General features: G+C 39.8%; 1 protein-coding gene and 1 long non-coding RNA gene across 2 annotated transcripts in view; one reads left to right on the forward strand and one right to left on the reverse strand.

Annotated features, from left to right (window-relative positions):
* RAB3C (RAB3C, member RAS oncogene family) overlaps positions 1–12,253 on the reverse strand; it is a 126,048-nt gene that overhangs the window by 19,226 nt on the left and 94,569 nt on the right. The window contains exon 4 of the mRNA XM_039567306.1: positions 499–623. Within this exon, the coding sequence (XP_039423240.1) occupies positions 499–623 (125 nt within the window). The remainder of the gene's footprint in view (positions 1–498; positions 624–12,253) is intronic.
* LOC109144084 overlaps positions 1–12,253 on the forward strand; it is a 39,395-nt gene that overhangs the window by 3,698 nt on the left and 23,444 nt on the right. The window lies entirely within an intron of this gene.

Here is a 12,253-nt window from a genome sequence, read left to right on the forward strand (position 1 = left end):
GAGTAGATCAGTGGATGAAGTGTCAGCAGTGGGAGTTGGACAGCAGCATCTTTCTGTTTTGGGTTATTGGTATTGGTAATCATAACCCAAACCCATTTAACTTGCAAAAAGGTCTAGCAAGCTGTTTCTGAAATTTCTCCTTTCCTCTCTCTTTTTTTCACTTTCTTTTCCTTTTCCTTGTTCTGTCTTTTCTTTTTTTTTTTTCCTTTTTTTTTTTTTTTGAGGGGATGGTGCTTGGGTTTTTTTGATTTACTTGTTTCTTTTCTAGGATTTATCTGCCTGTAGCACTAATGATCTAAAGATATTGTATATATACAGACACATGCTAATCTTGCTCTGTATCAAAAAGGCTGTAGAAATAAAAGAGAGGCAATGTGTGACTATTCTTTTACAATGAATGTGTCATGAACATGTAGTTACAAGTACTGTAGCAATTAATGAGATTAGTTTGTGCATTCTCACAAGCAATCACAAAGCTTTAGTTGTTTCTTTTCTTACCAAGTTGCTCTGCTAAATGTTTTCCCCTCTCAGTGAAGATTACCCGTTCATCCTCCATGTCACATTTGTTCCCAACCAAAATAACCTGGGCATTATCCCAAGAGTATGTTTTGATTTGAGTTGACCTTAAAAGAGAAAGAGAGAGAGAGGAGTCAAAGCAAAGCAAATTCCCCTTAAGTCAATTTCAAGCAGAGTTGCAACAAGAATAAAGAAACAATATTGATTTTGACAACTAGGGTAGCATGATTCTGTTTAGTTACAAATTTCAAATAAACTAAGGATTATCTGTTAGGATATTATGGGCAGAGTATCAACACAGGTTTTACTTTTCCTTGCTAAAAATAGTATTTTCTCCTGCCATCAACATTCTTCCTATATATTAGAAAGAAGTGGTGACACTTTCTCCATTTTCACATTTTAATGCAAACCTTATAATCTAAAAACAGAGCTCTGAAAGAAAACCAACAACTTATTCATTTCTTATCTTTTACTTTTAAGATCGGGATGTAACTTTAGCAGCAAAACCTCAAAATTTCAGAGCCAGTCTGTCTTCCTTCTGTTGTTTGTCTCCAGCACATTCCTCTACATGTCTTTGATCTACCAGAAGGGCAGCAACATTTTACATTGTGCATCAAGCCATGGGCAGGGGCTGAATCTGAACTCTGATTTATCTTCCATTTAAATTATACAAGCCTTAACCATGACTGCAGCTGAATGGGAGTATCTGAGGCCTTGAAACACCATGAATACTGGTGGTGAAACAGCTTACAATGCTCTCTTTGAACGTGATACAGATAATGGATGACTTAGGGTCATACTCATGGTACCTCTCAGTTGCTGCCTGCCACCTTTCTGCTGGCACCCAGACCTGCTCTGTAGGAGGAAAAGCTTCACAGCTGGCTCCAGGCTCAGCCAAGAGTGATGCTGCTGGTTGCCACGTTCTGACTGGCAGCAGTACCTGCCCTTCAAGGTAATGCAGGATGCAGGAAACTTACTCCAAGCACTTACCCTTTGTCTTGGACTTGTGACTATCTGGCTTGTGACTGTCTGGCTTTAGGTTTTAAGTGCTTGGTGGGACATTAATATCTCTTCTGTCTCCATATGATCAATGGAGAGAGAAAAAGACAGAGAACATTTCCCTTTCCCCCAGCCCGTCTCACACTACTTTCTCCACCCCTCCGTCCCTCCTTAGACATTACAGGGTGCTTAGGAAAACTTCAATAGAATAGAAACTAACCTCTAACTACACACTAAGAGAGGACACCCTGGAAAGGGATCCTGTGGCATATCAGGGACCTGTTTTCTCAGTTTCTTTGAAAAAAGATGAAATAGCTTCAAAAATCTGTCACCTAAATGTCTTGGAAGCTGGTCTGCGTGGGTACTACATTCACTAGTGACCCCTTCTCATAAAACAGCCATCATCTCTACATATTCAGACCCCTGTCTACAAACTGTAAAATTCAAAAAAAGATCATGATGTAGTCTGAAAACTGATTTTAGTGAAAGACAGCAAGTGGATCAAATCTCTCCAGCTGGCTTTGCTTACTGCAAAACCAGAGGGATGGCCACGGGCAAAAGCTGCTATAGCTACCTTGTGACCCTGGGTCCAATGACATCGCCTACAGGTTCCCTGCATGAGTCAAAGAACCTCTAGGCCATGTCTGATGGGTTTGCAGTGCCAGGCAGAGAAATTTAAGAGGAACTTAAACTGCCTTTAGGAATGTTTCACTTTTTCACAATGACCAAAAAGAAGCTGAGGCAAATTCTAGACATTTTGTGCTACAGATTGTTCCCTTGGGCCTGACCTGATCTTTTCTTCAAGAAGTGACACTGTGCTACTTTAAAATCTGTTTTAATGGCAATTTGAGTAGGTGTTCATAAAGTACTGTGATCAAAGAGAAGTCAGACTTCCCTGTACACTTATATTTTATTAAAGATACCATTTCTCAGAAAAAAGGACAACATGCATTCAGTTTGGCAGAAACGTCCTTTTGGAATCATGCTGAGTGGTTAAGCAAAGTAGAATTATTATTGTGTTTATATCCAGAACTACATTTGTCACCACAGCAACTTTGCAAATAGTAGTACCTCAAATGTCAGTGTGTTAGTCCATTAAGGACTCTAAAAGAGCTTAGCTCTGAACAACTATTAGTTGGGAGCCAATTTATTCCCTTTATGTCAGCAGGAAATCAAATATGTTTCAAAAGAAAAATATACAGTAAAGATATTAAGCTTTACTGAAGGAATTACTTACATAATCTGCAAAGTTGAAATAGAATAAATCGATGAAGAAATACTGAAGACATTAAAAAAATTTAGAATATGAAGAAATACTGAAGAAATATCACCACACAAGTGTAAAGAACATTCATTCAGCCATGTTTTGCAGACTTTGGCTCCAGAGCTTTACATGAGTTTCTTTCATTAAGAATGTAAGCTCCCTTCATTTTACTGTAGCCAGATGTGATTTTTTTATTCTACAACTGTGAATCTGTGCACTCAAATGCTTATTACTAAAGCAACTTATTTTATTCATAGACGTTATTTAATCTGACTTGCTTATGTCTCATCTTCTAGTTAATTTATTTTTATGTAACAAGAAGAGGTCTTGTCCTTGCAAACAAATCCAAAGACTTACATTTTGCAAAAGACGCTGTAGTGCAAAAATATAACTGCCTGAAAATCAGCCAAATGTATCCACACCCAACACCACATCAGAAGAAGCTTAATTCAAAGGATATAATAGGCTTATCATTGTTATGTTTTCTTTTAGATGTACATTTCCACTATTGGCTTCTATAGGTTTTGATTCCCACAACTCCCCACCAAAGTCAGCATATAGGTCACTTGAAAAAAAAAAAAAAATGCTGTTCCTTGCATACATGACCTTTCAAATGACTGAGGCTCCTGATTAATCCAAAGCATGAACAGTTGTCCTTGTAAAGAACTTCAGCCTCAGGAAGATTGAATACATGAAAAGGCAAAGATGATGTTTGCAGTAAGCTGAAATGACAGTTCTTGTTCACTCTCAGTGACCTGGTGTATGTCAATAGTAATTTACCCTGTAAATCTTTCCCTTTCTAGTTGTATGGTAGGCAGGGAATATGCATCATGCTTGAATTTTTATAACGTATAGACTCCAGAGGGGCAGATTAACGGAGGAGTGCAATGATCCATTACTTTCCATGATCAGCACTGGGCTTGTTCTCCCTGTACTGCAATTCTACCACATCCCTTGTCAGAAAAGAGCACTTGCTGAATGCAAATAAAAGCAATGCTATTGGCTTATCTTAAAACGGTGAGATCAAATAACTGCCCAGGCATCAAAGGCAGGGTGCCTGTGTGTGCGCTCTTGGGCAGCTTACAAGGAATGCTGCACAGTGTGACAGAGTGGGGTTCAGGAACACCCAGCCCCAAGCTGGCTGAGGCAGCTGAGAAGCTGGAAGCCAAGGTAGATAGCACAGAACAATGTGGGAGAGCTGCTCTGATATTACTGCTGTGGAAACCAGACTGTTCACATTAGATTAGGTGATAAAAGCTTATCTGTACATCCAAAAGAAGCACGGAGAGATTATGGCACAGGGGAGAGCCCCAATAATATCATGGCCCTGGCTGCTCTCAGGCCTATTGCAAGAAACATCAGACTATCCAAAGCCTATGTCCACTAGCCTGGAGGAGCAGGAGTGCACTAAGGCAGGTTACCAAATTAAGACTCAGAAAAAGACCTGGACACTTGCTGCCTCTTCTGAGCTCCCCTTCCCCCTCCCAAAGACACTTGCCTCTGCCATGTGCTCTGAGCTCCTTTGTTCTAAGCGTGGGCAAAACCAAATGTAACTCAGACTCTTCAGCAGTGTCTCACTGTCCGGTCACCCCGGGTCCGCCCCCAGTCCTCCCCTTTCCCCTTCTCCGGATACAAGAGACGATCGAGGGAGGCCCCGCCCTCTCCTGGCTCTGCTACCCTTTCTGCGAACATGTTGTTGTCTGTCTCATTTGAAAGCTCCTAACTGTGGGAAATTGAGCGAGCAGGGAGCTCTATTTCTCCCTCTTTGCTTCTGCTGGTGGTATTTGCTTTGCAGCTGATACAGGTACCGATTTTAGAGCTACTAAAGTGCCAGATTGCCCGTGCTACCTCTCTGGGTTGCTCAACGCTTTCTGAGGCATTGAAATACAAGTGCTAGCCGGTAAAAAGCTGAAAAGATACCTTCCTCAGGACACCACATCCAGGTCCCTTCCAGGGTTGTTCCAGGAAAGTCCCAGTCCCACTGTCCAAAGTGAAACCCATCACTGCGAGTCAACACTGGAGGCTAATGTCCAGGTGCCAGAAACTGAGGAGACAGGGGTTCAGGGGCAGGTACTGGGGAGACTGAGTTTATGAGCCCAGGTGATGGAGGGAGCCACAATGTGTATGTCTCCACAGATATATATATTCTCATGAGTGGACCTCAATGCTGTGCTGTTGTGGAGGGGAGCAGTGTGAGGATGATGATGCTCTCAGTGTTTGTGGGAGCACTCCTGGGTGTTTTTGTCTCCAGTGTGTGTGTGTATATGGTCATGTGCATATGCACATACATGTGTTGTTCCCTTTGTGAGTTGTGTGCACGTGGCCCGCTGGGAATAGGTCTTCAGCGTCACTACTAGTTGGACCTGGGATATGGAGCTGCAGCAGCAGCTCCTCTCTTAGTCAGATCCAGCAGGATATATTTTCCCCTGAGTTCAGACTTAACATGGCTGTGCCTGGGTAACACTGCATTGCTTCTTGGAGAAGCTGCTACAGAAGGCAAACCTGCTGTTTGCTGCACTCAATATATTTCAGGTTGCACTCAGTGCTGACATACCTTGGGTTGACGTTGAGTATCATTTCAGACAATCACTTTTTAATAGTTCATCTATGTCCAGGACAAATATTCATATAACCTGGAATAGTCTCTAGTATATTTTCACCCACAGATTGCACGGAAGGCAAGCAAATATAAAGACATGTCCATAGAGTAAATATACCAGGAATATGAACTTTTAGAGACAGCCTTAATCTATTCATCACTCTTTGGATCAAGTCCTCCAAGGATTCTTGCCTACCACAGAGAGACTGGTTTCTACAGGCTTTTTAGATTTATTATGTAGTAAGTCACGTGCACAGACAGCAAGAGAAATACCCTAAAGAAAATGCTCCAAAGGGGGCTGTGTATAGTGTTTATTCCAGCAAATTCAGGAAACAGGTTGTACTTCTGATGTTTTGATTTCTGAAAGGAGAACTCAACGAACTGGGGTGCATCATCTTTCCAGGAAAAAAATAAAAAACCCCCAAACCTTAGCAAAAAACTTCAACCAACCCAAAAGAAAATTAAAAAAACCTCTACCAAAACTGGGGTTTTTTTTAAAGTTACTGGTTTCTTGAGTTCACTGATTAATCCTTAAAATTCTCCTATTTTCATCTACAGCATGCTGACTGCTAAGCCCGTTAGCTGAATTATTAGAGGTCACATAGTGGTGGGATCTGGGGCAGAGTCCAAGTTATCTATTATTTCTCAATTTCTTTATTTAGTGAGAGGGAGTATAAGAGAAGCCACTGTGAGTTTGGAGGTGTTTCCAAAGTGTCCAGTGTTTCCAACTGAACTACCTGCTTTTATTTTCTAATGAGTGTGCCAAGTGTCCATCCCCCTCTGAGCAGGAAGGATTGCTCTCCAGTTTTTTCAGGGGACATAATTTTCCTTCTGTAATTGGAGCAATGAAGGGTCTCTTTCCCCTTTCCCACAGTCTCCATCCCTTAAAGTGGGAAGACACACCACTGCCCTCTCCAACCCCTTACAGAGACAGGGATGGTAAGGGTGTAAGGGTGTAAGGATGTAAGGATGGTAAGCTCTGTCATTCCCATCTTTTCAGGAGATGGGATCATGCCATGAGTCCTTTCCCACCCTGCTTGTCTGTGAGGAGCTCTGACACACTTACCATTCAAGCCAGCTTTTCCACAGAGTGAGTCTGAAGTCTCCCTCATACAACCAAGTGTTTTCTACACTTCACTGTACACCATAGGCTCCATTTTTTTTTCCCATGCCCTCCTTTATGTCTCCTAAACTCTTTATTATTCCCAGCAGTGCTTACTTGGTATGTGCTTTAAGAATGCCCCAGCATCTTAGAGTTTACCCGTCTCCTCTCTTTCTCTCTCATGCTTACCTTTTGGATATGATGAAAATAGGGCATATGTAGGATTATTCTCTATGGCATGTTAAATGACTGCAATGCTCAGTCTTGATGGCCATTTGGAATCTGGCTCTGTACCAGCTGCTCTGCACTGGGTGCTTAGACCTTGCTGCAGGCAGGGCAGGGAGAGAGGTGACCTCAGGCTTTTCATCTGTTTTCCAGTAAATAATCTAGCATTAGTGGGAGACAAACCATTAAAAACATAAACCTACCAACTAAAACCCCAAATCAGCTCTCTAATTGGGACTTTGAAGAGAGTACTAAGGTTAAAAATTTGAAGCAGTCTTAGCAAAAACAAGACAAAGGGTCCTGGTGTACTTGAATACTAAACTTTTTGTGGCCACAATTATTGACACAGCAGGAACATAATGGAAATAATTAGTAATAATGTCAGTAATAATAAAAAGAAGATGTTAACATTTGCCAGATTTTAATTGAACTGGTGAATAGTTGGAGCCATACACAGAAATAGAACTTTCTTTAAGAAACAGCTCAGGATCTTCCCTCCTCTACTGACAAGGAAAATCTGCATATTTGCAACTTTTGAAATTTTTCTACTTGTTTCATCCTTCTTGTGTTCTCCAGGTGCAGGCCATAAAAGCTCAATGATTGTGGTTAATACCACAATAATTGTTCTATCCCTTGCATTTACGAACCTCTAAATAATTATTGAAGCCATTAGTGAAAACCATGAAAAGCAATGGATAAAGGAAATAATTATCAAAATAAATAGCTGATGTAGATGAACATGCGAGCAGAATGGGGAAATTGCACCTCAATCATTCTCAAGGAGGGTTTAAAATCTAGTGGACATTCTAGCATCTTCACTTGTATCCAGAATGCATGATGTGTATTGAATTTATGATGCTTATTTTCACTGATGGTACTGACACCTACTGACTGCAAGGCCTTACTAACATATGACAGAGAATAGACAAAGATGTCCCAGCAACACAGAAGTACTGAAAATTGATGGAGAAGGGCAATGAAAGGGGGACAAAAAGGAGAAAAATAAATTTACTCTGTCCTTCATATCACAAAACAGCAAGGGGAAAAGGATCTGGGGAGAAGTGGGTATGCTAAGGATACATTCAGTGTGGGTAGCTTGGTGAGCAGGGCACTGCAAGCGGCAGATTGAACTCTGGGTGGTAGGAGCTCCAGGAAAAGTAAACCTGAGCTACCCCTTTCATAACAGTGAGCCTGGGAATCTGTAGTGTCAGCCCAGCAACTGGACACTCAGACACAGCAGGAACCGATGATCCCAGACTTTTGAGAGCTTACACTTTGAGGGTACAAAAGCCTAGAGCATCTTTACTAGGAGACCCTCCTCAAAGGCACCAGCTTGAGCTGTTGATTTGTTACTGCACCACGATTAAATGATTTTAAGGATCCAGACATCTGAGACTCTGCTATGGGAAAGGCAGGAGAGCCAATGAGGAAATCTGGTCTGACTGTGTGAGTGTGGGGTGTGTAGGGAGTCAAACAGGGCACCTGTGGGGTCATTGGAGCCATCCGCTGTGAAAAAGCTTTGGTCCCAGCCCAGGTGATACACGTGTGGCTCCTGGATGGTCAGACAGGAAAGTTTCCTGTACACATATATTAGCAAAAATGGGAAATAGCAAGCCCTCCATGCTTGCAACAGAGCAGGATATATGAATATGACTGTATTTGCTGTGTCAGTTGTTGTTTATACAATACTGTGTTTTCTGTCTGGATTGAAGGGAAAATGAAGAAAAATGTCTTATGTTTGTGAAAAAAACACTGATATTGAAGAAAACAGAAGAATACCAATGATTCACCACTTCTTCTGACAGGCCTTATCTTCCTTGTGCAGAAGCAAAGAGCGCATACCATGCAATCAAAGGCTACACATTTAACCTTTCCTTGGAGGAAGATATACTGATGATCCAGAAGCAGCATGACAGGTGTGACAATAACAAATTTCTGGGTCATTATCAGCCAGAAAGCTAGTCAAAATCCACATTACCCAGAATATCACAGGTTTTCACTGTTCTGGTAGGAATTTAACCTACTTTAATGAAAAAAACCTTCCACTACAAGATTCTGAGGCCATAACTTCATTTTAGAAAACCACGTGTTACATTTCAGTTATGACAGGCTGTAAAGATATTCAAAATTAATCCCATTCTTTAAGAGATAAAACTGAGCTGATCTTTAATATGTGCATTTTTATAACCTTATGCAAGAAAATACGACATTTCACATTGTTACCTAAAAACAAAGAAGAAGATAGAAAGCAGAGATAACAGCTGAAGATGTAAGAGCTGATGTTCTCTGTGTGCTTATGACATTTATTCTTCTTTTTCTTGGTGATAGTCCATTACTATAATGGTAATGAGGAAATATATACTTGCTCAGTGATGTCCACTCTGGGTCTGCATTTAGTACAATGCAATAAGAACTGGCATAGCATTAATAAGTACACAATTCTGTGTGGTAATTAAGATGAGAGGTATTACAGATGTTCATCAATCAGAATTGTCTATCTAGTCAACAATTTCTAGCTGTTCCTACTCTGCACATTGAAGTGCCTTCCCATCCAGAGTTCTCTGCTGAGTACTTTATTGAGTTCATTTCATCTTTCATCCTAGGGAGGGGGGGCTTTGGCTGAAGGTATGAAGAATTCATAAAAGAGAGTAAATTGCTTGTCAGTCAACTGCATTTCTTCCTTTTCTGGTGTGTTGTATATACTGGTTTTCCAGGCTCTTTGTTTAGAAAAGTTGAATGGATATTTACAAAAACAGTAAAAAAGACATAATAAATAGTGGGTTAGACACTAAAGGCAAAGAGATCTTCCAAGCAACTTCCTTGTATTTTTTGTCAAGATAAAACAATATAAAATAAATCTCAATATTTAATTCTTATTCACAGGAGTACAAAATCCTCTCTCACAATAAGGTTTACTTACGGGCAGACAACTAATATAGCACATTTTTCACAGTAGGACACATGTTAATGAAGAGTTTTTATGTCATGTATAATGCCACAAGCTGTGTCATACTGTGGGAAGTGATTTAACAACTCACCACACAGACAAAAGGCTGTACATTTTAATTTTCTCCCCCCTGAGAAACCCACCATTAAATTATCATCCTTCAAAGCTGCTACCACACATGCACAGTGAAAACAATCCAAAAAAAAATAGGGTTTGAAAGGAGATGGGAAAAAGTATTTATAGGAAAATAATATTCACGGAAACAATAAAGGCAAAATACAGACTGTGCTTGCACATCTTTTGATTATCCCCTTGTTTACATGTTCCAGATGCTTCCAAACAAATGATTCTGTTTATCACCAGTTTATGCTGATTGCCCAGACTGTTGCTGGAATTCCGCGTAATGACCCTAATCAATCCAGCTGATCCTAACTCTGGTATTTGAAAAACAGAGATATAAACCAAGGGAGTTATGGAGAAATTTACTAAAACAACTAAAGCATCTGCTTGAGTGTACTACACTTTCAAGTAAATAAGCAATTTCCTGTCACTTAAATTTTTTTTTTGCTTGCTATTTTGTATTCTTATATATAAGAATATATGTTTATAAAGAAACAGATACAGACAAATATGTATGTGTCCTCATTTTCTGTTTTTTCTTTCTTACAATGATGGCCTTTTGATAATTTAAAAAAAAAAAAAGAGTTAAGCAAGCAATACTGATGCTGAACAAGTTCATTTGGTCCTAGATTTTCATATCTAATACTTTCCTCTTCACTGCACCTGCAACAGTCCCCTAACCCCTGGACTGCCTACCAAAGAGGCTCTTGCACCTGGGATTACTGAGTGGCCTCTCATCTCCAGCCCCAAAGAGCACCTTCCCAACAGTGGCATTTTGGGAGTAGCAAAGTTTTTAAAGGCACAGTCAAGTTTTTTTGTTTTGTAACAATACTGAGAGTTCTATAGCAATCATTGACCTGGATCACACAGGGTTATTTATTTTTTTGTCTTTTCTTTTAAATACCAAATCCAGATTCATATAGACAATATGTATGTCAAGTATCTGCCAACAGGTCATCCTACTTTAAGGAACTTCTGATTAAAAAATTCTCAGGAACTCCGAGCTGATCCTGACTTTTTACTGTCAAATCTCATTATGAAAATAATTTCACATTTGTCACTCTTAATCCCTTTCTACCTGTTTCACAAGGAATTACTTCCAAGTTTCTCTCACTTATAAAATTCACTGCTTTGGATTTCATTTCTTTTATTGTTTTAGCTTTCACTTTTTTCAAGTTTAAATGAACTCTGCTTTTACTTCTCTTATGTCCAGTTGTCTTAGATAATTTTGAATTATTTTTCTCATTTGGTATTTTGCATGAACTATTTCATAAACAACTCAGTCTTATGTGCATGTAAATTGAGTCCTGAAATGCCCATCTGTGTTTAAGTATTAGAGATGGAGTTGAAACAAACCATGCCTAATTTTAGTCACTGAAAAAGCTTCCCAGGTCATTGAAGCCACCTGTCATAAATTATCATGACCTATCCTTGTTAAGGATTCAAGCAGCATGCAAGTATCAGGGTAATTGTGAATTATTTTACTCCTTCTTGGTAAGACAGACAACATTGTTTTACTAAACCATGAATGGTATGTTTCTTCTGTTAATTTTGTTTTACACCAAAATTGATATGAATCAAGAAGCATTTTGTCTTCAAAGTCGTTTAGCCTGTTATCCTCTGGAAGCAGAGCAATGGAAACATTCAGAGCTATACTGGAACTCTAGGCATTACATTTTGATTCTCCCACTGTGTCCTTGCACCCACACCTCTTTGGAAGTAATTTCCCTGTGTGGCTATACACTTGCAAGCAAGAAGAGATTTGAAGTCTGAAATTTTGAGTTGTAATACATGTGGCCTAGTTTTCAGTTGAACATGTGAACTTCTGCCTTTTTTCACATATATCTGGAACTGGATTGACAAAATAGCGGCTATCTTAATCTCACAGTTAACTGATGCTGGGTAACTAGTCAAGTATGAGCTACATAATTATACTGGGGTTTTGTGAAGGGGGTTGGTTGCTTTTTCTTTCCTTTGAGGTCATGAGGGTAAGTTTTTAATTAGTCTGATCACACTGCTTTTGGGGTACTGCTAATCAAAATCCATTCTCTGAGGGCTGCTAGTGGACAAAGACAAGAGTAAAAACCATTTCCCTGTCTACATCCTGTCTGGCACAGGGTGGCAGGATTGTCTTGCTGACTCACACTGCAAGCAAGTAAACTGCAGGTTTATTCCTGCTGACTCACAGAAGACGGAGGGAGCCATTAGACTTCAGATTTTATTTCTAGGATTAAAAATGAAGTCAGATTTTTTTTTTTTAAGGGCAAAAAAGGGGTTGTGTATCCATTCAGAATGCCAGTAGTGCTGCTACATGATTCACAAATCAAAAGACTGGGTTTATAGATACATACGGGTACATACATATGTATCTCTTTGCCTCCCAAGCCCTAGCTAGTATATATTTGAATTTCGTTCTCCATCACAGTTCCGCAAACAAAAATATAGTGTTTTCCCCTGACCCCAAAAGCCAGATTTAAAAGG

Source organism: Corvus cornix, chromosome Z, assembly GCF_000738735.6.
Source record: "Corvus cornix cornix isolate S_Up_H32 chromosome Z, ASM73873v5, whole genome shotgun sequence".
NCBI lineage: Eukaryota > Metazoa > Chordata > Aves > Passeriformes > Corvidae > Corvus > Corvus cornix.